The sequence below is a fragment of the Alexandromys fortis genome, unplaced genomic scaffold (assembly GCF_014885135.2).
Source record: "Alexandromys fortis isolate MF-2015 unplaced genomic scaffold, M_Fortis_MF-2015_v1.1 scaffold_89, whole genome shotgun sequence".
NCBI classification, from domain to species: domain Eukaryota; kingdom Metazoa; phylum Chordata; class Mammalia; order Rodentia; family Cricetidae; genus Alexandromys; species Alexandromys fortis.
The window spans coordinates 4,658,822-4,685,462 of NW_026067973.1; the positions used below are offsets into that span (position 1 = coordinate 4,658,822).

Genomic DNA, 26,641 nt, shown 5'->3' on the forward strand with positions numbered 1-26,641 from the left:
GTACGGCAACCAGAGAGGGCTTGCTTTGAGGGCTTGGAGCTATGATGGGGTGGGGGGATCATTGGATACATTGAAAGAAACACACACGCTTTAACTCTGTAAATTTGAGTTCATAAAGAAGACATTAAGGAGGGTCACACATCCTTTTCAAATCGGCAATCCAGGGTCATGCAAGCACCCAACACTGGCTAACTGCTTATGCTGTGTGCACCATGATCCCACTGACGAGGATAGCACCATGCCAAATGGCACGGTCCGAACTTCCTCCCGCTGACCCAGATGCAAGTGGCTAGGAACCCTGCCCTGTCCACCAGCATCTAGAAGAGCGTGGATTCAGGCTCAACCTCACTTCCAGACCCCAGGCTCTCTCCACTCACCATGCAGTCAACCACTATAGGGAATTTAGAAGAGAGAGAAAGAGAAAGAGACCCTGAGACACTCCCTTCCATTGATAACCCACTGGTATGCGGTGTATCTTCTTAACCTCGTATGTGCACACAGGTGCACAAACAGGCACACACACACTCACACACAAACATGCGTGCCCACAAACATGGGCTCACACATGCATGGATACAGACCCTCGGTCCTATGACTACATAGCCCTCCAGGCTCAGAAAGGGTTAAGTTACCCTCACCGCATTAATCAAAAGTTCAAGGCTGCACCACACCACAATGATCCCCTTTTTACATATGACAAGAACCAGAGAGGGGCTGCAATCCCAAGCATCCTGAGTGAGTCTCCCCAGCCCGCACAGGTTACACCGCCGGGGTCAGGGCCGAGGACCTTTAGCGGCAACATTCATTTCCTGAACAGGACAAGCCCTCCTGACCATAAAGCTAATAAGAACTTCCTCGCACGGCGAGCTCCGGCTGACAGGGCGACTTGTCACTGGTCACGCAGGAGGAGAGCGCTGGTTCCCATTAGAGGCTTATGATGCCAGGTGCTCCTAATAAGGCTCCTCGGTGAGAAACAAGAGCCTGCTAAGTCCTGGCTCCAACTCTGGAAGTAATCAGGCCTGGGCTTCAGGGATTAGGGAGGGACCTTCCTTGAAGAAATGGGGGGGGGGGGGGGGGGGGACTCCCTAGACCCCTGGCAGCCGCTAACCTGCTGAATGGCTTAGATAAATTCTTAAGCAACCTTCCACATCTTTCCCAGTCACCATAAAAGACTCCCCCAAATTAACACGAGTAATATTTCCCCAGTCCTCCAGGCTTGATGGATTACCCAGAGGGCCATTACGTTAGGCCAGATCTGCTTCTCATGACAGCAAGGAGCGTCGTGCCAACAGACCTAATGGCATTAAGATCACAACCCTCCGCTAATCCACTTAGCCCAGGAGAGGATAACAGGGGGGCTCGGTGGCTCCCCTCTCAGGACGGGGTCACTAGGGAAGTGGAAGGTAGGTAGGCGACTTTTTTATCCCATCCCTGCTGCTGCCAGTTAGCGCGGTGTCGCTTCTGCTTATCACCACCTTGGCCTCTGCAAAGCTAATGGTTTTGTGGAGAACGGGCCTTATTTTCAGCTCGTCTGGTGGTTCGAGTGCCTGTGTGCTGTCTGTCTTTACTTTCCAAGGACTTCTGCTGGCTGTAAGGAATTTAGACAGGACTAGCATGTTTCCCCCCCCCCCCTTCATCAAAATATCTGTGACTGGGTCTTTGAGTAGCTCCCTAAGCATCGCCGTGCTGTCTCAGGAAGTTCCTTCTCTTGCCTAACTTGGGTCCTTCCTCCTGTAAGGCTGAACACAATCTGTTCACCAGAGAATCAGGTCTCAGGGTCAGAGTGGAAAGTGAGTTCAGAATTGAGACTCAAACAGGATTTGGGGGAGTTTTAGCCAAAGTTTCCATGCTAAACAAGAAAGGGCCAGAGCCCCTCCCCACAGCTGCACAGTTAAGCCTCGCATAGGCAAAACCCAACCAGTTTTTTTTTCCCAGACTGAGCCAGCATAATAAGGACATAGGGGCTTTTAAGGGAAACAGTGGAAAGGAGGGATTTCTGATTATGCCGGCTCGGAATTAACAACGCAGACTTTTTATTTTTGAAAGCGTGTTTCTTTTTCTCTCCCTTTCTCTGATTTTCTCTTTTCCAGTCAGCATAAAAGCTTCTACCTCAGCCAGGCAGTGGTGGTGCGTACTTTCAATCCCAGCACTCGGGAGGCAGAGGCAGACTGTGAGTTTGAGGCCAGCCTGGGCTACGGAGCAAGTGCCAGGACAGCCAAGGCTGCCCAAAACAAAACAGCTTCTACCTCTAGAAGCTGGTCACTCATCAGTAAGATGTGACGCTGGATTTCCGGGATCTGCACAATTTGGTCCCCTAAACACCTATCCACTGTGCCGTGGGCAGGTGACTGACCTCCTCAGAAGCCACCAGGAGAAATGAGAGGACCAGAGCTGGTCACTTGGCTTCAGGGAAAATGAGTCAGAAGACTAAAGCGCCAATTCTGGCACTCTCTCCTGCTTTCCATAGACAAGCTGACTAACCTCATGGACTTTTCTTGCCTATCAGAAATGCGAAACCAACACCCGCTTACAGCCCAACTCAGAATTAAGGAGATCTCATTAGTGCGCTCAGCCCAGAAGACAACATGTAACAAGCATTGAGTGTTGTCCCTGAACCACTCTGGGACACTCTGGGAAGGATTCCTAGGGAGGGAGTTCTCAGCTCCCATCACTCATGTGAGCCCAGCCCATGACCGCCTGCAGTAAGGTGGTGTGGGTGTACCCCATTCCACACCCCACGCCCTGTGAACGGAGAGTGGGCAACACATCTGGGCTCTGTGTTTGGACCAGAGAGCAGCAGCACTGTCCAGCTAAATTTAAAGAACTGGAATGATTCCCCAGACTCTGGGTCAATGGGACAAAATGTACCCGGGACATCAGACTGCACTGGTCCACTTCCCAGGGAAGACAGAGGATCACACAGGCCTGTGTTGTGGGCATGGCCTTCTGCACAACGTGACGGCTACCAACTGGCAAATACCTGCAGAACACACGCACTGTGCACTTCCATGTGTGGCAAGTACTTACAGGTTGCTGCTTATAATGACCTCTTGAGTAAGGACTGTTGTTGGTAACCCATTTTACAGATGGGCAGACAGCCTGTAGAGGTCAACTACCACAACCCCAGCCACATTAGCTGGTAAGTGATACAATTGGCATTCTGTGACCGCAGTCAAAAGGAGCACATTCACTATGTATAAAGCATAGGATTGCAGGCACTAGTGGACACTGTGACATTCCTTCTCTCTACCAGTATAACTACGGAAGAGTCACCCTTTCACCTAAGCTGAACGTGTAGTTATCATAGGACATTCAAGAACCCTCTTGTCACCTCTTATCTTCATTTAGCAAGACTCTTAAGTCTTACACTTGAACTCTCAATTGTGTTTTAAAATCATCACATGTGTACGCGCGCGTGCGCACACACACACACTCCGAGTTAGCAAGAAATCAAAAGTGGGATTTGAGTCTAGCCGTTCTGGTTAGGACATTTTAAAGACTTTTTAGGGCTTCCTAGAACTATGAAAGTTTCAAGAGTTCATTCTAGATCTCATATGACTCAGTAACCCCTAGCAGGTTAAAAAAAAATAAGTCAACACAATCTGGGTATGGTGGTGCACACCTTTAATCCCAGAACTTGGAAGGCAGAGGCAAGCACATCTCTGTGAGTTCAAGGCTAGCCTAGTCTATATAGTGAGTTCTAGGGCTTAATAGTAAAAACCAGTCTCAAAAAGATCAAAAAAGACACAACTGAGTGCAGACAGAGGAAATTAAACTGACCTCCACCATGGCTGTCAGATCCCACAATTCAAAACCCAAAACCATGGACTAAAGTGCAATTAACCAGCAATCCAGAAAATGCTCATCAAAGTTAGAAAAGAAAGCTCAGGATGGAAAGGAGACACCAAGACAGGCAGCTCAGAGCCTTAGCCTCCAAAGCAGCTGGACACAGGGACAAGCCCCTGGCAAAGCCTTTGGCCTTCTCTCTTCTCTTCACAGCCACAGAACTCTCCAAAAGATCGGGTTTCCAGGTACCCAGGAGATTAGGGACAGAATCACTCATCACTCCCAAAAGGATACTTACAGGAAACAGAAAAGGGTTTGAATAGGATTGGGGCAAATCTGTGAATGACATAGTAGCTGCAAATAGCTACTAAGCAAAGCCTGGATACACCTGACCTTTAGAACTGACGTCAAGAAATATGGCTGAAGCCTCCAACCCTGGCAGCTTAGGGATGGGGCTGGTACCTAAAGACAAGGTCAGATGGAGCTGAGCCAGAATAACACTGTCCATGTTCTTATAAGGCCTGCTGTAGTGTGCCCAAGGCAGCATAGTGCCTGGCCCTAACCATGTATAGCTGCGTGACCATCAGCAAGTCATTTACTTGCTTTCAAATCTTTTCGTTATCTCTAAATTGGGGGGCTTGATACTGCCCTAAGATCACTTATCCAAACCCGCTAGGTGCTTCAGAAATCAGAACTGTGCAGATGGTAGGCTTATCGGGACCTGTGTTTAACAGCTCCAGTGGCATCTAGGGCAGCACTCTGTAATCAAACACATTAATATTTTTGCAGCAAAACATATGAATATTCAAAATAAAGCAGGATAAATATAGCCTCGCATCAGCTTTTGCCGCTAAATGAGTTTGCTGCAAACTTACACAAAAACCTTTTAGCTTCCAGAGTTTCTACGACTTCCTAATCACAGAGCTAGGACTGTCGCCCCCCACCCCCATCAGAAGGCTGTGAGTTAGGAGAGAGAGAAAGTCTGTCGATGTGTTTTACCAAAACATCACAGCGGAGGGTAGGCATTCGTAGTGTGGTTGCTGGGGCTCTCATCACTCCAAGGCTTACCTTGTTCTGCACAAACTTGGTGTGACCTCAGAGGTGCCTAGAAGCCAAGCATGGCAGCTCAAACACACAATCTCATCATCTGCGACGCTGTGACAGGAGGACCACCAGGAGTTCAAGGATAGTCTGGACCACAGTGTGAATTGAGAGATGGAAGTGGGGAGAGGAAGATGGAAGAAGGAAGAGGAGGAAGAAAAAGAAGAACAAGAAGCAGCAGCAGGTGGGGAAGCCTCAGTTGGTAGACTGCATGTGATCAGTCGGTAGGGTGCGTGTGATCAGTTGGTAGGGTGCGTGTGCTCAGTTGGTAGGGTCCGTGTTCTCAGCTGGTAGGGTCCGTGTGCTCAGTTGGCAGGGTGCATGTGCTCAGTTGGCAGGGTGCATGTGCTCAGTTGGTAGGGTGCGTGTGCTCAGTTGGTAGGGTGCGTGTGATCAGGTGGTAGGGTGCGTGTGCTCAGTTGGCAGGGTGCGTGTGCTCAATTGGTAGGGTGCATGTGCTCAGTTGGTAGGGTGCATGTGATCAGGTGGTAGGGTACGTGTGCTCAGTTGGCAGGGTGCGTGTGCTCAGTTAATAGAGTACTTTCCTAGCATATACAAAGCCCTGAATCTGATCCTCAGCACCACAAACACTGGACATGGTGGCTCCCAGCATTCAGGTGGTGGCAACAGGAGGATCAAAAGTTCAAAGAAGGCCATCCTCAGCTACATAGTAAGTTCCAAGCTAACTAACATACACGAGATCCTGTCTCAAAACAAGCTATCTGGTCTCTGCAGGTCCCTCACTGAAAACAGAGAGTCTGCCAGAGAGAGACTAAGCTGAGAAGACAGAGCTCCGGCATCCCAGCTACGTGGAATGTGTAGCCTCTAGCTCCTCCAGCCTGTCCCAGGAAGTTTCAGGAAGGGCTCTACACAGGTAGGTTCAGGGAGCCAAGCAAGATCGTTCACTGGTTCCTGAGCCTCCCTTGCAGAGCTAAATAAGAGTTCCCACTATACAGCAGAGGTGGGCTGACCTGTGGGCTGATCAGTATTTGGTCTGGCAAAGGTTCCTATAGAATATATAGGTTCCACTCTGATTCTGCAACACCAAGGCCAGAAGCACGATAAAAGCCGCCTTAGGTGTGGAGCAGACAAAGCCATAAACGAGAGCGGAGTCTCCCCACAGTCAGCCATGCTGTTCCTGTCATGTTGGTGACCCCTGAATAAGGCTGGGAACGACGAGGAGCATCTGACCCAGCTGAGCTGGATCCTAGACCACATCTAGACTAAGCCACGGGCAGACCTGACATCCAAACCAACCCACAGGCAGACGCAGAACTGCTCCGGTTTTTCACAGAAAGAAGACAGGTCAGCCTTGACCAGGACTGTTCCATCTTCCAGAAGTTGGAGAGGGTCCCCTCTATCACAGACGCTGTCCTCTGTCATAGGGACCTGCTGGAAAAGATTCCTGGGTCCAGAATTTGGAGGAGACTGTTAAATCTATCATGTCCCCTCACTGGCTAGCTTCCTTCTGGTTCTATTAGTTAAATAAGGCCGTCTGGTTTATCCAAGTGGTGTCTCTGTCTGGTCTTTCCATTCATCCATACATCATCTGATATTTCCTTGGTACAGGACGCATACATCCCACTACTTTTCATTACCACTCTCTGTCCAGCCAAAAGGTGCTCCTACCATGCCACCCCAGGTTGGGATCAAGTTATGGGAAAACATATGCATGCAATTCAATATCCAATCCCCTTCCTGCCTTGCTTCTCTGCAACTCTGCCCTTTCTTCATCCCCAAAGCAAGAACAAACGCCAGATACTTCATCTGTACCAACACTCTAACCTGCTGGCTTAAAATAAAATAAACCTTGTGGCTGTAACCTATCATAGTCACCCCTGTGAGGATGCCAGCCAATTCCCACAGCTTCCTGGCATCGGATTTTTCTATCTAGCCTTTCTGTTTGCACTGGTAGCTGTGATGATTTTTCTTCCACTGAACATTTCTCAGATTGCTGATAGGTGGGAGGGGGCGATGCACAGAGAACAGTGGGGAATGAGGAGATGGTGCATTAATCCTGGTTCCTGGAGAGAGGAGAGGAAAGGTGTCGCACAATGTGCATCTAGCCAGGGGTAGCCAGGGCTGCACACACATGCCCGGGAATATCGTCTCCCTCTCCTGATTTCCTCAGACCTGGCAGCTTAGCATAGCAGGATCTGACTCCAGATCTAGCTATTCAGAATGCAGGACTCATCTCTGCCCTCAGTCAAAAGCACATGTTTTCTTTCATCAGCCCACAGTGTGGCACCAAGGACTCCAGAATCAAGCCTCATAGTTGCAACCTTATGAGGACAGGGACACAGTCCACACCACCTCATACATGCTCCAGTGGATGGGAATGCTCAGAACCCCGCACCTTTAGAGCTCAGAGCCAATAGGAAGACGTAGAAAGGAGGCTGGAACTACACAGAGAACAGAACTTCACTTTCATGGTGACTACATGGTGGACCGCAGCACCAGTGACTTTGGATGTCACTTCAATCAGCATCAACCCTAAAACTGACCGCAGAAAGCTTGAAGAACCTCTGAAGATGCTCACCCCATCTCAGCCCCTTGAGATACAACTTAGCCAACCCTCGCCTCTCCCCAATTAGAGTCCCAGACACATGAGAATCCAGAACTCTCAGGACAGTTACATATTTCATGGCCTTCTTGAGTAGAAAAAAAAAAATTATGTACACAGACTCATTGAGAACTCTTGGCTCTGGAGATACAAGAACTAGAAAAAGGTCGGGCGTATGATACTCAACCTTAATCCCAGCACTCTGACCTGAGGCAGAAGCAAGCAGGTCTCTGTGAACTGAAGTGCAGTCTGTTCTGCATAGCTAGTTCCAAGCTATCTAGGGCTGTGCAGTCAGACCTGGTCTCAAAAGCAAATAAATAAATTTTCTAAGAAATGACTCAGAAGGAAAAGCAAAATTATGTGCATGCATGCACTGCTGTGCATGTGTGTGCTTGTGGGGGGGCAGAGGTCACGTTAGGCATCTTCTTCAATTGTTCTCCACTTCAATCTTTTTTTTTCTTCAGATGAGATCTCTTGTTGAACCTGGAGCTTGTAGATTAGACCGACTGGCTGGAGGAATCCAGGGATCTGTCTATCTCCGCCTCCCCAGGGCTAGGATTACCCGTGCGTTTTGCTGAGCTTGGGTTTTTGCTTGTGTGCACAGCTTCTGACACAGGGATCGAAACTCGGGTCCTCACGCTTGCAGAACAAGCACTTTATCAACCTAGCTGTCTTTCTAGCCTCATCCCCACCCCAAGAGTGACCTTAAAAAGTGACTTTCCATCATACTGCACTTTTCACAGCACGTTCTCATCCGTAGATGAGAGACCAATCCTGTCAAGTTTGGGAGGGAGTTTCCTCTCAAGGAAAATGTAAGCAAAAAGAAGCACAATTTCGTCAGTCTATTTCCGAGCAGCTCAAGAACCAAGAAAACACATATCCGCAGTTGTTATTTTATGTATTACTGGAAAAAAAAAAGCGGCTACTTTTAGCTGAGTGCATCTTTCCATAGGGTACAGCTCAGAGAGGCCAATCGGGCAGTCTCGGAGCAAGCTGTGGCTAGAGGTGACTGTATCAATTTCCCACCTACCATTCAGGTCCCCGAAATGAGCAACAAAAATGGAAGAAGGGGAGAGTGCATGCAGAAGTGGAAAAGCCACCCAAGATCAGCAAAACAGCCTGTCTAAGTTGTGCAAAAGGCTAGCATCCACGACAACCGAAAACCGGATCTGTGGGCACAATTCATCAGACCCAGGAATGAGGAATGCAAACAATGGGCTTATAGTTTACAGCAAACAGAAAAGACGCCCTCTCTGAAGAGCACTGATCAATGGTCCCCCACCTGTCCTGCAGGAAGGATCCTCTTCTTCACAGAATAGCTACAAGGAACCACAATGCGTGACAGATTTAAGTCTTGAGTTTGAATCTTTCTGCCTTGCTAGGACTCCGTCTCAGCATTTTCCTGTGTATTGGTAAAAGAAACACTACCTACCTCTTAAGGATATTGTAGCAAATGTGAAATTCTAGGAAAAGCACTAGTCCTGAACCAAACACTTCAGAAGAACTCAAAGGGGGGGCGGGGGGGGGTGTTTTTGCAGAAATGAAAACGGAAGCCAGAGGGCAGCCAAGGCTAGCCCTTGTGATCTGAGAAGGGATATGAGGAGACTATACAAGCTGTTGAGACCAAAACTCTTACACATGTTCTTGTCCTTGAATTTAACTAGAACTTACTCTGCCTCCCAATGTATCTGGAAGAACAGACATTTGGGACCTATAAGTATGTGTAGGACTTAAACCCATGCTACAGTCAGTCCCAGGCTGAAGACAATGCACTGCCATTACACAAACTGTGGCCAGTGGGGGTAGGAAAAGCCTGATGACATGGCTCTGTAGCTGGGCACAGGAGACCCTCAGCCTGAACCGCCACCTCCTGCCCTTTTTCTTGCCACTTTTATTAAACAGTCACTCTGGGCAAAACAGCAGCATAGATCAAACCGCAGGAAAAGCAAATGGAAGCCCTAAAAACAAAACAGAAAAGATGGCCTAGAAGCCGGGCCCATGAGTTCCCTAATGTTTTTGGATAGACATCATGTCCTCTCACCAGCCTCTGAAAATAACTGTGGGTTCTCCTGTGCTTCAGTATGGGAAAGAGTGGTTTGTTTGGGGGTTTGTTTTTCAAGGAGCACAGAGGAGTCGGGTTCCCAGATTCAGGTTGGGCCAGACATAAAGGAACACCATCAGGACCAGAAGATGAGCGCAGCCGCAAGGCTGGCGCTGGGGCAGGGGATTACCTGTGCTGCTCCACGGCCTCGTTGTCTGGAAGCTCGACCCCACACACGCTGCACTGCTCCCCCAGAGGACGGCTCTCGGCCTTCATGCCTACAGCCAGCTCACCCAGCTTGCTGAACAGCTCCCTCTGGATGAAGCCCTGAGGCAGCAGGCCCCCATAGGTGCTGAAGTCCATGGAGACGGCCAGGGCAGGTTGCACATGGAGACCAGAGGTCACTGAGGACGGCATGCTCAACACAGCATCGGCCTTGTGGTTGGGCAGCACTGAGTAGATGCCCAAATGCTTCTCCACTGGGGGTGCCAGGGGCTCCTGTCGCCCAGGGTGTCCCTGACCAGTTTCAACGGGAGGCGAAAGCTGCTCAGCACTTTCTTCTCGCCCGTAATGAAGCTCCCTGGCGCTGGTGATGACACTGCTCCTAGTGGGAGTCCCAGGCCCCTCTTTGCTCCTTTCTTCAAGCTTGTCCCCTAACCCTCCTGAGATGCTGGACTCAGCTGCCCCAGGGCTGTCCTGGCCAGGGACTTCATCTACCTGCATCATCTCTGTCTTCACCTCCGCCACCGCAGAGTGCCGCCCGCCCCCCACCAGTGTGGGCTCCTCGGGCCCTGCAGGTGGCTGAAGAGTTCCTTGCAGGAGAGACTGTCCTATGGTCATCAGACTGTCCACTGCTGCCTTGGTAGGACTCATGGCTGAAAGCCCAAAAGAGGTGGAGACCGAAGGGCTCTGGTCCACCATGGGCCCGGGGAGGCTCTGTCCAGCCACGCTGGAATACCCACTCTCCTCGCTGGAATGCTTCGAGATGAAGATGTTCTTGAGGTATCGAGCCTTGCGGTCCTCTTCTTCTTCACCCCCGCCATCTGCCATGGTGGCCTCTGTGTCATTGTCATCGGATGCCTGGATGGTCTCCAGGATCTTCAGGCACTGTTCCTCCAGGTACTCAATTTCCAGGATCTCGGCTGCATAGAGCAGGTCATCAAGGTCCTCTGCCTTGGCTTGCAGCGTGGCCGTGTAGGCATACTCCAGAATCTGCTGGAAGGTCTTTGGCGAGAGGAAGTCCAGAGTGTAGTGCTGGCTGTTTCGGTGGAAGAGAATCTCAAACATCTTGCTGGTGCAGGCCAGCACTGTGCGGTGGGCATGGAACTCCTGGCTGTCCACCATGATGACCACATCGCACAGAGTCCCGGCCAGTCGCATCTGATTGGCCTTGCACAGCAGCCCCGTAGGGTGGCTAGGGTTCTGCAGCTGGATCATGCCCATCTTTGTCAGATCCATGATGCTCCCCTTGGCTCAGGCATGGGGCTCTCTTTCCTTCTTTGCTCTGCGTGGTGGGGCGGGGTAGGCTTCCTGGGCTAGCGGAAGGGACTGGAGAAGGCAAGAAGAGAAGAAGTAAAAGAGATGAGCAAGTGACAACATCCCCAGTGTCTCTAAAATTAAGAATTCAAACATTACAGTATGCCTCCACTCCAGCAAGGGGATCTCTTGGGGTTTGAACGGAAGGGACTTGGGCTTCCTAGAAACCTATGAATCGGGCTTTGCCACAAGCCCAGGGCTCTAAGAGTAAAAAAGAAGGTTATGTTTTCCCATATGTTTAATCAACGGCTCGGTAGCATCCGCTGGATGAAGTGATATGAAGATTACAATGAATCCTAGGCATTCATCAAGCCTGAGAATAGAGACTTCCCGTGTTGGACCAGTGTCCACCATGAAGCTCACAAGCATACTTAAAATTAACGAGTTCTTAACCCCTTCCTTTAGTCAGCTTAAGCATTCAGCTTTACTGCCAATCCCCTATAAGCAGACCCTCATCTCCAATGTTTTTCTAGTTCTGCTTCACTGAGATGGCCTTAGGAGACAAATCAAATATAGCCAGGGCTGCTAGAGGTGGTTGGTGGTGGCGGCGGTGGCCTGGTATCTACCAGCAACAAGGCTGTCCTCTCCTAACCATGTCCTCGCTCCACCATCCAGTGCCTTCTATGGCCTCCGTCCTTGTACTCTGTAAGTCAGGGCTGCAAAGGATTGGCAGACCCATTCTTAGGCTGTGACAAGAACACACACACACATCACACCACACACACACACACAGACACCACACTTCACATGCTAGCTTATCATTTCTACCTACAAGTTCCTCAGAGTTACTCTGTACGTCCAAGGGGTGTGTGTGTGTGTGTGTGTGCATGTATGTGTGCTAGCCAAAGAGTATTAACATGCCTACATACAATTATACAAGATGCTACAGCCTCCTCCCTTCCCTCCTGCTCCCAAGAGTCCAGTGGACAGAACAAACTAAAATGAGAAAGCAGAGAGACACCATAGGAGGGTATGTTCCCAACAGCCTTGAGGGCTCATGCCAGACTGGATACCTCCCAGGTGTTGGCAAGTTCAGTGACAAGGAGAAAAACTGACACAGGACATGGCTCTAAAAGTGACATTGGCACCAGCATCTCTGGCAAAGTCCAGAAGGTAAGGAAGACTGCGCTGGAACACAAAAGCCTTTCACAGAGCCTCTTCTGGATCACTGAGTGGCTCCCGATTCTGAACAGTCATTGGGACATGGACGGAAAGACCTAATAGGTAGAGGTCCCCAGCCTCTGCCGAGCTGTGGCTAACATCTCCCAAAACCAATGGCCTGAGAAGAGGGGAGAGAGAGCTAGATTTCTTGCCCAGTCTTCATGGAGCTTGCCTTCACCCTCAGCGGGAGTCTTACGGACCCGGAGGCACAAACTCATGCCGAAAAGGTTAACAGCACTTGCTGGCTACTCTCACTGTCCACCCCAAAGTGGAAACGAAGGGCATCAACATGGGTGAGACATAATTCATCAAAGACTTCATGAACACTGTGTGCTTTCGGCAGAGATCAGAGTTTTAAAAAACTAAGAGAGAGAACCAAAATAAAGAAGGTTTGCGGCCCGAGTATCTTCTCCCAAAGGGGCCTTTGAGGCCTTGAGGCAAATCAAGGTGCCCTCTCTCTCACCGGCGGATCTGTACCAGCGATCGGACCATCGCTAGCTGCAGCGATCAGTCAGGAGGCGCTGGGTAAAGCGCTAACCCTCCAGAGCACCAAGGATCGATAGCGCTCCCAACACACCCCCCTCGTTCCCAGCGACCCCCGCCCGCCGAGACTTGCAAAGGACTTTGGCAAACTTGGGAAAGCAACTTTTACCCAGGAGTCAGGCGCCTCTGGAAGAAAGGGAACTGAGCTAAGGAAAGAGGGAAAGCGAAAGAGACCAGGGAAAGGAGAAGGTCCGAACGGGCTGGACGGCGTAGCTAGGCCGGCCAGGCGGCGCAACCCGCAGAAGAAGGGGAAGCACAAAAGCCCTGCGGCGAGTAGTGGGAGGCCAAGCAAGAAGAGATCTCCGGGTCCTCATCTCCCACCCAGGATCAGGATCCTCGGGAAGCCATCAGCACGGTCCCCAGCCTCCCACACCAGCTGCCCGCATGCCCGAGTTAGTCACGCTGGGAGCGTGGCGGGGAGAAGGCGAGCTGGTCGCAGCGGAGCGCTTCTGTGCATTCCAGTGGGTCGGCAAGCAGGCGGGATCGTGCGTATTTCGACCGCGTGCGGGAGCGTGCGAGGGGCTAGGCAAGCTTGCAACCAGCGCGCCAGGGTGGGAAAGACATCCCAAACGCATCAGGTGCAGAGCCCGGAAACCCACCGTGCGCGGCCAGGAGCGCACAGCGAGCTCCGGCGCCAGGGCTGCTCCCACCGAGAGCCGAGGAGGACCCGGAGTGTCGGAGTCTCTCCGAAGCTTCCCTCTCTCCTTAAATAGGGGCATCAAGTCTAATCAAGAAAAAAAGAAAATTCCCACCACGTTTTTCTCTAAAGAAAACAAAAACCCAAGCGGTACCAGTCCCCTCCCCTCCGCCTCCCAGGTCCACTCCTCGGCTCCTTCGGTTCTAGCTCCCCAGCGGGGCAGCGAATAAACACAAATAAATAAGGCACTCACGCCAAGCGCACCGGTTCGCATACATATGAGCACCCACAAGCTCTCTGCTCTTCCGCCAGCCCTTGGCTGTACAAAGCCACCCAATCCCGACCACACGCGCCCACAGCCCCGGCAGACCTCCCGGCTTGCCACCTCTCACCCGGACGGTGCCCCGAGGAAGAAGGTTGGGGAAGCAGCTGCGCCTAAGCTGACAGCCAGGGCTCCGCTTTCTAGCTGACCCCCAACCGGCGCGGGCGACTGCTGCAGCAGCAGCAACCAGAGAGCTCCGCAGGAGCCCAGCGGCCGAGTGGCCAAAGCTAGCGCCACCCGCCTAAACCTCTCCCGCCCCAGGGCGCCCTGGCGGGAGGCGATCGCTGGGCGGTGCGTGTCCAACACACACACACACACACACACACACTCACCGCTTGCCGAGCCTGAAGCTTGGGGTGGGTGTGCGTGCCTAGGGGGTGAGGGGTGTGCCTGGATCGGGGAAGGGGTGTTGCTGAGGAACTGTTGCTCCGGATCTCACAGCGGCAGCGGCGGCATCGCCCGGCAGTTCGCAGTACCCGCTCTCATCACCCTTAACTCCTCTCTGCCGCTAGGTTAGCAAATCACCACCGGCTGCGGCGCCTCCGCCGCGTCCCACGTCAACGCCGAGCCCCCTCCCCTGCGAGGCCCCGGCGCCTCTCCATCTTTAGTGCTGGCGGCCGAGCCAGGCTGCCTGCCCACAGCTGCCCCCTCCCCTCCCCCTGGCCGGCCTCGGCCCGCCCACCCCGCCCCACCCCCGCCCTGTCGGAGCCCGTGCGCGCTCCTAGCCTGGCCCTCCCTTACCGGGAGCTCCCCTCCTTTCCCCGGTGCTCAGCGCTCCGGGCTTCGCCTGACATCTAGCTGCTGCCCCGGCGCCAGCGGTCGCTGCTCGTGACTAGGCGGAGAGGGCAAAAGGTTGCAAGGAAGAGAAGCCTCAAGGGGCCAGAAGGATGAAAGGGAGGAGTAGTCCCCACTTTAGACTCAGGTTTTTCATTTCCACTGGGCATGCTGTGTATCCCGCGCCCCAACTCCAGTGCTCAAGTGCGCAGTTTCGTATGGTTTTCTAGTATTTGCTCCAGCTCAATGTGTGGTATCTAGTCTTTCACTTTTTCTCAGGACGCGGGTTGCATCTGCCTTACCTTAGACATTGGTTTTAAATGCATTGCTTCCCCAGTCCCAAACCAGGCCTCTCATGCCTACCGGCAAGGGTGAGTGTTCAAATTAGTGGGATTTGGCCAGTCAGATCCAGAGGGGCTGGTGGAGATCTGGTAAGGGGGCAGCGCCTCGGTTTTGCTCTATGGATTGTTGAAAGCTGAAGTCAAGGCCTGAGTAAAACTTCTTCACTCTCAATCTCTGTGATCCTCTCCCCAACTTCCCCGGCCCCAGGAATCTGGATGGAAAATTCTGAGGTTCCTGAACTCAACTCAGGGAGTGGAAGCTTGGAAAAACGCCGGGCCTCTTCAAAATACTTTCTCCCGCTTGGTAGTAGCCCCACTTTTATAGGGCATAGTAGAGATGCCCAACCATCTCTATAGTAGGGTAGCAGGACCAAAGAAAAAGGTGTCCTTCCTCCAGCTGTGCGAAACTGGGTCTGTCTCCTTTTCACACTGAGCTGGGGGCGGGGTGAGGGTAGAAGGTACTTTTCTGAACCCTGGCCACTGGCAAAAGCCCCAGAGCATTGGTGTTGGGGGTGTGGTGGAGAGCGCCACCCAGGGGTCTCAGAAAAATCACCCATACAACCCCACCCTCAAGTCATGATGTCTTCATAGTTCCAAGCTTCAGTGAGGGGTGCTGTGTCCTTGACTGGTAAAGGCTTCAGTTCTCCCACGGGACTCACAGAATCGTATTTTGATGCCCCAAGCGCTAGAGGAGGAGGAAGGTAAGGGCAGTGAGAGGAGAGAAAAGCCCACGAGGACCAAGTGGCTAAGTTTCCACCCGGTCTGTGCAGGGCTGCTAATGAGGTGCTCAGCGTGACCAGGAAGACAGTTCTCAGGCTAGCACTGAGAGACCGGAGTCAGCAGAAGGGAGCACTAGGAAAAGTGAAGGCAGAGTGCAGCGATTGAGTTGCCCTGTGATACCATCGCACGGGTGAGGTAAGGGGAGCCCCCGGAAGTCATTTGGGTATACAACAAAAAGCAATCCTATTTAAGGCCGACCCTCTGTGAGACAAGGGGATCTGAGTAAAGTTAAGAAGCAACTGCCATAAAATAAGCAATTTAAAAATAAACAAGAGTGGATGAGCATGGGGGGGGGTGGACAGGAAAGCCGCCCTGTGGATGTCTTGCTGGGGGGGGGGGGAATGGAACCACTGTACTTGTTGAGTTCCTGTCTAAAGAGGGCTTGCTGTCTAGGGTCCACATCCACCTTCCAGCCCCTCTCCAGCAGTCACGGGAGAAGCACACAATTAACCTCTGATCCTATTCTCCCATTAATCCTCAAATAGGAGAAAGAGAATCTGTGGGCACAATGGGAAAGAAAGACTGACTCCTGCCTGGCTCTGTTCCCCCCCCCACACACACACACCACCATAGTCACTCCACGTGAAAATCTCCCTTGCTTCATAAACTCTGCCCATTAAAGAGCCCAGCCCTTGTTAGTAAGTGTTAAAGAGAGAGGAATGCCTGGATTTAAGAGGTAGGGAAGGTAACAGAAAGGGAGAAGGCAGGCGAGGCTGTGGGCTGAGTGCCAGCACTGGGCTTCGGAGCATTTCCACTTAGCGATGAAGGCTGGCCGCACAGCAGTTTGATAAGGTTTATTGGGCCCAGATAAAGGAGCAGCAGCCCCAAACCAGCACCATTTATAGGCAGAGCTGTAGAGCTATGTCCTTGGGTCCTGGAAAGCTGGTGAGAGTCCCCAGTTGAGAGATTTCATATGGGAACGCCTAAAACCAAGCAGACTGGAACATTCTCTCTCTCTCTCTCTCTCTCTCTCTCTCTCTCTCTCTCTCTCTCTCTCTCTCTCTCTGTGTGTGTGTGTGTGTGTGTGTGTGTGTGTGTGTGTGTTTTCCTTCAAGGATGTGGTAAGGAAAACTGGAAAACCAGCTCCTAAAGAAGCAAAAGACCACGGGGCACGGTGGTGCATACCTTTTATCTCAGCACTCTGGAAACAGAGTGAGCTTCGTGAGTTCAACGCCAGCCCCAGGCACCTAAGTGAGACCCTGTCTCAGAAACAAAGCAAAATGTAGAACCTTGATTTAAGGTTTTCTGACAAGATGCAAGAGACCCCCAGTCTCAGTCATGCTAGAAGCTGAGGCAGAGATGAACTGACCCTTGGGAAGCATCCCACTACAAAATGGCTCATGCCTTCATCTCCTCTTCTCCCTAGATGCCTCCCAACCATGTAGCCTCTCCAAGCTGAGCTAGTGGAAGAGAATCGGGTCTGAGGGAAACATGCAGGAAGAAGATGGTGGGAGTAACAATTCATGCAGAGCACTCCTTGTGAATCTCACCATGTTACCTGTCTTGTTTTAGATTGTCCTCCTAACAACCCTGCTGGCGTTCTATGGCCATCCTCATTTGGCTAGAAGAGACAGTTCGGTCCTAGAGATTGTTCGCATCTGACATGATGATTTGAATCACGTTGTGGGACTGCACAGCTCAAGCCTAGATTACCAAGCCTCTACTGAGAGGAGTCAACAAAACAGCCAAGGGATTTTAACTTTCCCTTCTTTCTCTGCTGAGGACAGGGCTATGTAGCAGCACACTCAACTGAAGACCCAGTGACGTTTGGCTGTCACATATAAGGCATTCTACACTTCCCTTCCTCCTCAGAATCTCGGACTACTGGAAGGGAGTTTGAATGTCAGTAAAACATCTAGCAGACACTCAGGTGCTTGTGTATCTGACTTGCATGTGAATGTAAAGTCTCAATTCTTGGGGTTGAGGATGCAGTTTCATCCATAAGGTTCTTGCTTAGCAGACATCAAGTCCAGGGCTTGATTCCCCAGCACTGGATACACTGACTGCGGTGTGTGTGTGCCCCCATATTCTATATTCCGTAAGTGAATTAAGTGAAAAAGCTTCATGAGGCACATCTTCCAAATAGCAAAGGGGGAAGTATTGAGGTGAAGCATATGTTCTGGCAGTTTAGGCTCAGAATACCCAACCAGAAGATGGCTGCTTAGATGATAATTTTCACCATCCTTTTTTACCACGAAACACTGAACAGTGAAGGCCATAAACTTGGGCATCCCTTCTAGACACCAACGACACCCTTGCTGGCATCTACAGGAACTATTGTTTGGTTGAGATGGGTCCCACTCACATAACCTCTGCAGACCATACACCTAGCTAGAAAACAACTTTTCAAAGAGAGACAAAGATCCCAGAAGCCTTGGGGTCACTCTGACCCCCAAGATCTTTGTGACGAAGGACAAGAAAGTGTTTCTTTCCTCTTTCTCTACCCAGCATATTGCAGATAGTGTGGGACCTAATGTTGTCAACTCAAATAGCAAATCCGAGTTGTTATTAGTGCAAAGATGCCCTGAGGGGGTAGGCAGTGTGGATGAGATCTGCAAGGGATGTTATGGGGAAGTGTGTTTATAATTATAATGGAATTTAATGTACACTGGGACCAGATGATGGCAGCCATTTCAAAAAGAGATGCCTAATAAGAGAGGTCCCTTAATGACAGACAGCAGGGCTCAGGTTACTAGGGGAAAGTGCAGCATTTCACTGGGTGCCACAAACCGGGTGCCAGGTCCCATAGGGTCCCCAACAAAGCTTTGGAGTGAGATACGGCAACTATTGTTATCAGCTTTGGAGTTACATTGTTTTCATGTTGCTGTTTGGAGACGGGCTGTACACACACACACACACACACACACACACACACACACAAAAGTGTTTTCTGCCTTACACAAAAACTCACACAGGCCTCAGGCCAACATTGGGTAGCTTTGGGTGTTTCTGGAAATCTGCTTTGTGCTGAGAAAGACAGCCTCGATTTCAAAACCAAACTTTTGTAGCTATCGAGGGGTGCATTTTCCATATAGTATGCATGGAGGGAATCGGCATGACTCCCATTATACGTAATGACAGTCCCACAGCTAAGTCCCCAGGCACCATGCTGAAAATTAACCCCCAAGTTTTCATTGGGGAAACAATGGGGCCTTTAAAACAAACAAAACTCTTTGTTTCTTTGTCAGGAGCCGGGTAAGAAGGGAAGCGTGTCACTTTTTTTAGGTGTTCAACTTTTACTAGGCAGCTATTTAACTCTTCAGTCTATTCTTACAGATTCTGATTCCAAGGTTGCTTTTAGGGCTAAAAAGATACCTTAGTGGTTAAGAGCACTGTCTGGTCATCCAGAGGACCTGGGTTTGGCTCCCCAGAACTCACCTGGCATCTTGCAACTGCCTGTAATTCCAATTCCAATTCCAGGTCCCAGGGGATTCAGCACTTTATTCTTTGGCCTCTATGGGCATCAGGCACACACACAGTGCACAGACATACATGTAGGCAAAACAGACACATGAAATAAAAATGAATAAATCATTTTTTAAAGAAAAAAATGCACGCTTGCTACTTTTGCAGAGGACCAGAATTCCATTCCAAGCACCCACATTGGGCAGGTCACGACTGAGCATGACCTTACCCCCAGGAGATTCAATGCCCTCTTGTTACCTCCTCAGCACCCATACTCATGCACATACCCACACATGAGCATGCATATATGCATAAAAATAAATCTCTAAAAATATGTGTAGCAGGGCCAGATAGAACACACCTCTAACCCCAGAACTTGGGAGGCAGAGGCAGGCAGATTTCTATAAGTTTGAGGCCACCTTGGTCTACAAAGCAAGTTTCAGGCCAGTTAGAGCTACACAGTGAGACACTTCTCAAAATAAAGAAATGGATAAATAAAGCCAGACATGGTGGCACATGCCTTTAATCAATCTGATACATTTTCATGCCAGTAGTGGTCAGCCCTAAAGACATATACACACAAGCCACATTAAGTACACACACACACAGAGAGAGAGAGAGAGAGAGAGAGAGAGAGAGAGAGAGAGAGAGAGAGAGAGAGAGAGAGAACCAAGGCAGTTGTTTTAATGTGGGTGGGAGTACCATAGCTATGGACAAATCCTGTAAGCGTATAAGAACACAATTCTTGGAGGTGCTCTGCCAAGTCATATGTTAGACATTTCTTTCCTGATCATAAAGAAATTTATGAAGCCCACTTTATCCCTCCACCACCGAATGCACATATGGATACCACTGTCTGTTTGCAAAACAGGGTCTGACCTCCTGAGCCTAAAGCAGAGTATGCTTGGGCGTATCATAACTACATTTTGGACACTTTTGGGCCACATATATGACAGTGTTCCCATAAGGCAGTGTCAACTGTGAAGCTGTAACCACCTGATAATGTCGTTAGTGCTGTCCTGGCCTGTGTGTGCACACTCACGCAATAACAAAATGATGTCTCATGATTCGTTTCTCAGCACAAACCTACCTTCGTTCACCCTGACCCAGGGAGAAAAGGCGAGTCAGTAGAAAAAGCGACTGCTTCCAGCCACACTCTCAGCAAAGGCACTTGCTGGCAAGCCTGACGACCTGAGTTCCCGCTCCAGGAACCACGTGGTAGAAGGTAGGAACTGGCTTCCACAAGTTGCCCTCTGATTTCCACTTCCACACTGTGTCTTGTGTTTCCACACACAGGCATACACACACCTGACACTTTTTATATCAGTGTGTGGGCCTGATGTAGTCATGCACACCTTTAATCCCAGGTCTCTGGAGGCAAAGGCAGGTGATCTGTGCAAGTCCAAAGTCAACCTGAGCTCTACGTAGGGAGAACTTGTCTCAAAACTAAATATATATATATATAAATATATATATATATATAGCTTTTTTGAGACAGGAACTTACTATGTAGCCTTGACTGACCTAGAACTTGTTATGTAGACCAGGCTGGCCTCAATCTCATGGAGATCTGTTTACCTCCGTCTCTTGAGCTCCTGAGTGCTAGGAATAAAGGTGTGAGCTGCCATGCCTGGCTGAAAAAAAATTAAAGAAGCTGCATATCGGGCTTTCACAAACTACAAGATGAAATTTCATTATTCAGTAACTGGTAATTTAAGGCAGATATCTTAAAATTACAACAAAACAGATGCTAATATCCTGTAGGTTAGAATTTAAAATTTATGTCCGTTTTTAAGATAGCCTGAAAGCATGCCCAGGGCTTTTCCCTGGAGCATTGCTCTCTGTATTGCCCTCTGTACTGAGTGGGTGGGAGTCTGGAAAATGCCCCAGCAGAAGCTGCTCTGGACTCCAAGCCAGACTCTTGGTACACTGCCTCCCTTACCAGTCCAGTTCTTTTTCCTCTTTTGAAAGCTGCTGCTAGATCTTTGAGTAATTTTCTTCCCTCCACCCTCTGTCAGAATTAATCTCTCCCTCCCCCGTGAGTCCCTTTGCACTGTTTGGACATTCATCAGCCTACTGCCATCTGCCTTATATCTGACTGAGTGTTGCATGTTCTGACCACCCCCTCCATGGGGAGCTTCCAGAAAGCCAGGCCTCGGTCCTATTTAGTGTGGCATTCTCTCTCCACGCCCCAGAGCCTAGCTGTCAAGTTGGGTAGACATACTGGAAAGACAGACCAAGTGAATTCATGCATGTATGCAGAACTATCTCCTAATAGTCTTCTGCCTAGAGCCCTCCATTACCTTTTTCTACCTATGACCTGACCCCCATGGCATAGATATTTTGGAAGCAGAGCCATGAGGATAAGAGGAATCTGAACCCTGAGGATCCATTCTGATCAGAGGGACTGAGTACTGTATCTACCACACAGGATCTGAGTGAAGCCTGCTTTAACACATCCCCATCTGGAAACTGTGGGCTATCGAGGGTCCACCTCACTAAAGTCACTGAGAGAATGCACAAAGATCTGAAAGCTCTCCGGGTATTTGGATGTCTCCAGCTCCATGCTGGCTGGATGTCCGGAGTGGAGGAGTTTAAAGTCATCCTAGACCACTTAGTGAGACCTCATTCCAAAAACAAAACAAGGGCTTTGGAGGTGGCTCAGTGGGGAAGCATTTGCCAAGACAGGCGAGGGTCTGGGTTCCAGTCCAGCACTAAGAAAATGGAACATTAGATATTATTAGCATAAATTTTTTTTTTAAAGAATGAAGAAGTAGGTTGGAGATGTAACTCAGTTGGTAGTGCTTGCCTGGCAAGCATGAAGTCCTGGGTCTCATCCTTAGCGCTGTAAGTGGGGCTTGCCTATAGCCTCAGTATTTGGGAGGTAGAGACAGGAGGATCAGAATTTTAAGATCATCCTCAGTTCATAGCAAATCTCAGGACAGTCTGAGATACATGAGACCCTGACTCAGGGGGCAGGGGAAAAATCAGAGTGGCCTTTAATTCTTGGATTCTTCTTGTGGTTGAGCACAGTGGTTTGTGGCCGTGTTCTCGCAATCTGATCCCATCTATTTTGCAAAGTGCAAGCTGGCAAATGAAAAGCAAGGCCAGGTGGGCAGGGGGTGGTGTTAATTTCACCTTGTAGCATTCTGTGTTTATCAGTGTGTACGGACGGTAAATGCAGCAGCCTGGTTTCCCTGAGTTAAGTAGCAGTCATGCCCAACTGGCTCTTCATGTACCATTACTCCAAGTGATTGAGCCAATTTTTCCCTCTGCCGTGAGTTTAAGTTGTAAACCTCTCAGCCTGATGGGGAGGCAATGATAGGCTGCCTGTTGTGATTATCATTAACCTTTAGCATCATGTTCACCAGGACCAGGGGGCCGCAAAGAAGCCACTGGCTCCCATCTGCCCACTGTGCCCACTCGGCAGCTCTTCCCAGGGAAGGAAGCTTGTGAGCGTTTCCTTCAGCCTAGCAAAGAGGCTCACCCTGTCAGCCTGCGGGGAGAAGCCACTGCGCGGGGCGAGTGGAGAGGTGTGGAGCATGAGAGAACCGGGAAGGCAGGGTCAGAAGGATTGATGTTCAAGGCCAGCATAAACTACGTGAGATCGTATCTTTAGAAGACAAACAAACATGTCCAGAGTCTAGAGAGCGGTGGCTCGGAGGGCAAGAGTATGTGCTGTTCTCACAGAGGACTGGAGTTTCGGTCCTAGTGCCCCTGCCAAGTGGTCCACAGCACCCATAACTCCGGGACATGCTCTTCTAGATTCTTCACTAGTGTGCACATACACACAATTCAAAAAAAGAAGAAGAAGGAGAAGAAGAAGAAGAAGAAGAAGAGGAGGAGGAGGAGGAGGAGGAGGAGGAGGAGGAGGAGGAGGAGGAGGAGGAGGAGGAGTTAAATCTTAGGAAAAAAGGACGTCATCAGGCTAGTACTCGGGTGGCAAAGGCAGGCAGATCTTTGTGAGTTCAAGTCTAGTTTGATGAGTTCCAGGACAACCAGGGCTACACAGAGAGATGCTGTCTTGAAAAAAAATTAAACTTTTAAAATAAAAACAATATTTTAATGGTATCTAGTGCTTTCTGTTCATACTCACAAGATCTTAAAGCTTTATGGGAAAGAGATCTTCTATGGGTATCTCAATATTCAGGAATGATCTGTCAGCCAGAATTTCTTCTCTTTGCCATCTATTTATTAGCAAGATGCTGAGCACTGAGCATGTGAAACTTGCTGAGACAGTGGCTGAAGAGGTTTGAATGAGAATATATGCTTATAGGCTCATATATTTTAATGCTAAGTTACCATAAAGTGGCACTATTTGAAAGGATTAGAAGGATTAGGAGGTGTGGCCTTTTTGGAGGAAGTGTGTAACTAGAACTGGGCTTTGAGGTTTCAAAAGCCCATGCCAGGCCCAGACTCTCTCTCTTGGCCTGTGGATCAGGATGTAGCTCTCAACTATTGCTCCAGCACCATGTGTGCCAAAACACCTTTGGTCTTGATGATAATGGACTAAATTTCTGAAACAGTAAACAAGCCCCCAATTAAATGCTTTCTTTCATAAGAGTTGTCATGGTCATGATGCCCCTTCACAGCAATAGCTAAGACAGAAGCTCATATTAGGGAGCAGAAGTGATAGACCTGACCATGCTTTTGATTGGAGGAATATGGAAGGCTTTGGGCCTTCGGCTAGAAAAGCAGTGGAATCCCCTAAATAGGATTTAATGGGTCATTCTAGTAGGAACTTGGAAGACAGTAGTACTGAGAGCCGTGTAAATTATAACAGCTCAGCTCAAGAGGTTTCAGAAGCAAAGAATATTAGTCAATAGCCAAGAAACCATTCTTACAATATTTTGGCAAAAATGTGTGGCTTATTTTGCCCTTGTCATGAAATTTTGCCCAATGCAAAATTGAAGACTTTTGGATTAACAGCTTTGGCAGAGATTTTGAGACAGCCTCATATTGACTCTGTTGTGTGGTTATTAGTAGTCGCTCTTCTGCGGATCTACCATGAAAAGGAGCAAGCTGGACAAAGAGAAATACAAAATGTACAGTTTTAAGAGAAAAGGAGCACCAGGAAAGGTAACATTGGAGCCAAGTCGTGGACCCAAGGAGAAAAAAGGACAAAGATGATACTGGATGGAATGAAGGGAGTGGTGACTTCAGGGCAAGACCCCACTAATCCTCCAACTTCTGAAAAGTAATTAAAGCTTAAGCAGTAAAGGAAAGCATCGTAACAGAAAGCTGATTCACACGTAATTAAATGAGGAGCCCAAGTTCCAGCTCCATCAAGCAGCAGAACTTGGCAGCTTCAGTCATGTGATTCTAGCTTTTGAGTCAAGGATCCAAGAAAGGGATCGTGGAATCTCTATGACTAAGAAAAGCTGCTGAGGTCAAGTATGTGTCAGGGGCGTCCCTGCGTGGAGAAGCAACTCATGAACCTGTGGAGGTGACGCCTGGATTATGACAAAGATGTTATGTTAGAGATGCCAGAGTTATGGGAGATCTGCCAGGGAGAGCTAGCGACCTGGTACAGAACCAGCCCCAGAGAGGGAGGGGTGTTGTTGCAGTCAACAAAACTGGGAGGAGCTGGAGATCTGAAGAGTGCTTTGACATCAAGCATAGGGATGCAGAATTCGGAGGCTTTCACGCTGGTTTTCAGGCCCGCTTTGGTCTAGTATTTCCTCACTATAATCCCTTTCTTCCCTTTTGGAGTGGTTATGTATATTCTGTGTCATTGTATGTTCAAGGCATGCTGCTTTTGTATTTTATAGGGGTTATAGTTAGGAGACTGCCATGAGTTTCAGAGACTTTGGAGTTTGAAATGGTGTTGAGACTGTGATAGACTATGAAGTCTTGAAGCTGTACTGAATGTGTTTTTGCATTATGTCATGACTACAAGTCTATATGAGTCAGGGAGTGGAATGTGGTGGTTTGGATAGGAATGGCCCATAGGATCATATTTGAATGCTTGGTCACAAGGGGGTGGCACTATTTGAAAGCATTAGAAGGATTAGGAGGTGTGTACTTGTTAGAGGAAGTGTGTTACTTGGGGTAGACTTTGAGGTTTTAAAAGCCCATGCCAAGCCCAGTCTCTCTCTCTCTCTCTCTCTCTCTCTCTCTCTCTCTCTCTCTCTCTCTCTCTTTCTCTCTCTCTCTCTCTCAGCCTGTTCATCTGATCAGAATATAACATTCAGCTACTGCTCCAGCACCATGTGTGCCACCACGCTCCCTGTCATGCTAATAGTGGACTAAGCCTCTGAAGCTGTAGCCAAGATTCCAATTAAAGGCCTTCTTTTATTAGCATTGTCTTGGTCATGGTGTCTTCAGAGCAGTAGAAAAGTGACGAAGACAGAAAAAAAAATAAACATTTTTAAGTAAAATAAAAATTTAAAGCTATCCAGCACTCTCTGTTCATATTTGCAAGATCTTAAACTGGGTATCGTGGGAAATCTGGGAAAGAGATTATCTATGTATGCTTTGATAGTCAGAACTAATTGTCAGCCAGAATTTCTTCTCTTTGTCATTTATCATCAGAATGCTGAGCTGAGCAGCTGAAATTTGCTGGGTCAATGGCCACTTCCTAAGTGTAGCTAGGTCACTGAGATTATATACTTATGACATTATAGATATTTATGACAGTCACTTCAGGAACCAGGCTTCCAGGCCTGCGGGGACAGGAGAAATTGTCACATAAGCTCCTCTCTGCCCTAGATCCATGGTTCTTAGTACTGTCATCGGCTCGTAATCTCCTCCTTCCTCTTTGTGGTGTAATCACAAATTGGCAGGACCACAGTTCCTCGTGTGGGCAGCTTGTTTTGATTTTCTGAACAGTTTGGTCTCTGCAAAATATGAGAAGGAAAGAGGCCACCCTCCTAACAACCCATAGCATGGTGGGGGGTAGGGTGAGGTGGGGACCACTTCTCTGTTCAAAAACCTGCTGTGCCTCACTGACTGAGAAAGCTAAGGAATCGAGATACCTGCCTCAGGAAGCTGAGTGTCTGATAAACAAAGACGAGCAATAGGAAGGAGTAGTGGGAGGCTCAGGAGAGGGATACGTTGTAACCAGTGGAGCCCAGCTCTGTCTTTCCCCATCTGTTTTTCTCTTGCTTTCGTCAACACCTGTCCACAGTCCCTTGAAGAGGACTCTTGTGTACAGGACCCTGTAGCTTATGTGGAATGCCTATGGATTAGATAGGCTTAAAAGCAATGTAGCCATGCCTGACATTTATTTTCCTCGTGGTGACATTTATTAAGCAGTGCTCACATGGTAGCAACCACCGCTGACATTGTATTGAGCACCAGCCCCTCATCATAAGTGGCTTCTTTGTTCTTACAAATCATCCCAAAAGGTGGGTTCTCTTGTCATCCCCATTTCACAGAGGGAGAAGCTGAGCCAGAGAGGCAAGGCAACTTCCCCAAGGACACACAGCCAGCAGGAAGCCTGCCCCTACAAACCCAGCACTTACAGCCACTTCACCCGAGTTATTGCTGCTGTTCTTCTTTGGCTGCTCTGTGTGTCTTAGCTACTTTTGTATTACTGTGAAGAGACACCATGGTCAAGGCAACTTCTGAAAGAAAGCATTTTGGGGGGCTTGCTTACAGTTTCAGACTGAGCCAATCACCATCATCTCAGGGCGCGGCTGGGAGCTCA

General features: G+C 49.3%; 1 protein-coding gene across 2 annotated transcripts in view; it reads right to left on the reverse strand.

Annotated features, from left to right (window-relative positions):
* The window catches only part of Zbtb16 (zinc finger and BTB domain containing 16), a 181,529-nt gene extending 167,209 nt beyond the window's left edge, over nucleotides 1-14,320 (reverse strand). Inside the window, exons 1-2 of one of the 2 annotated variants that reach the window (XM_050156210.1) lie at nucleotides 14,023-14,320; nucleotides 9,682-11,039 (exon numbers count right to left, since the gene is read on the reverse strand). In XM_050156210.1, the coding sequence (XP_050012167.1) occupies nucleotides 9,682-10,949 (1,268 nt within the window). In that variant the 5' untranslated portion in view covers nucleotides 10,950-11,039; nucleotides 14,023-14,320. Of the gene's footprint in view, nucleotides 1-9,681; nucleotides 11,040-13,760; nucleotides 13,966-14,022 lie in introns of those variants that run through there. The other variant, XM_050156212.1, reaches the window with a different exon arrangement.
* Nucleotides 14,321-26,641: the final 12,321 nt, after the last annotated feature.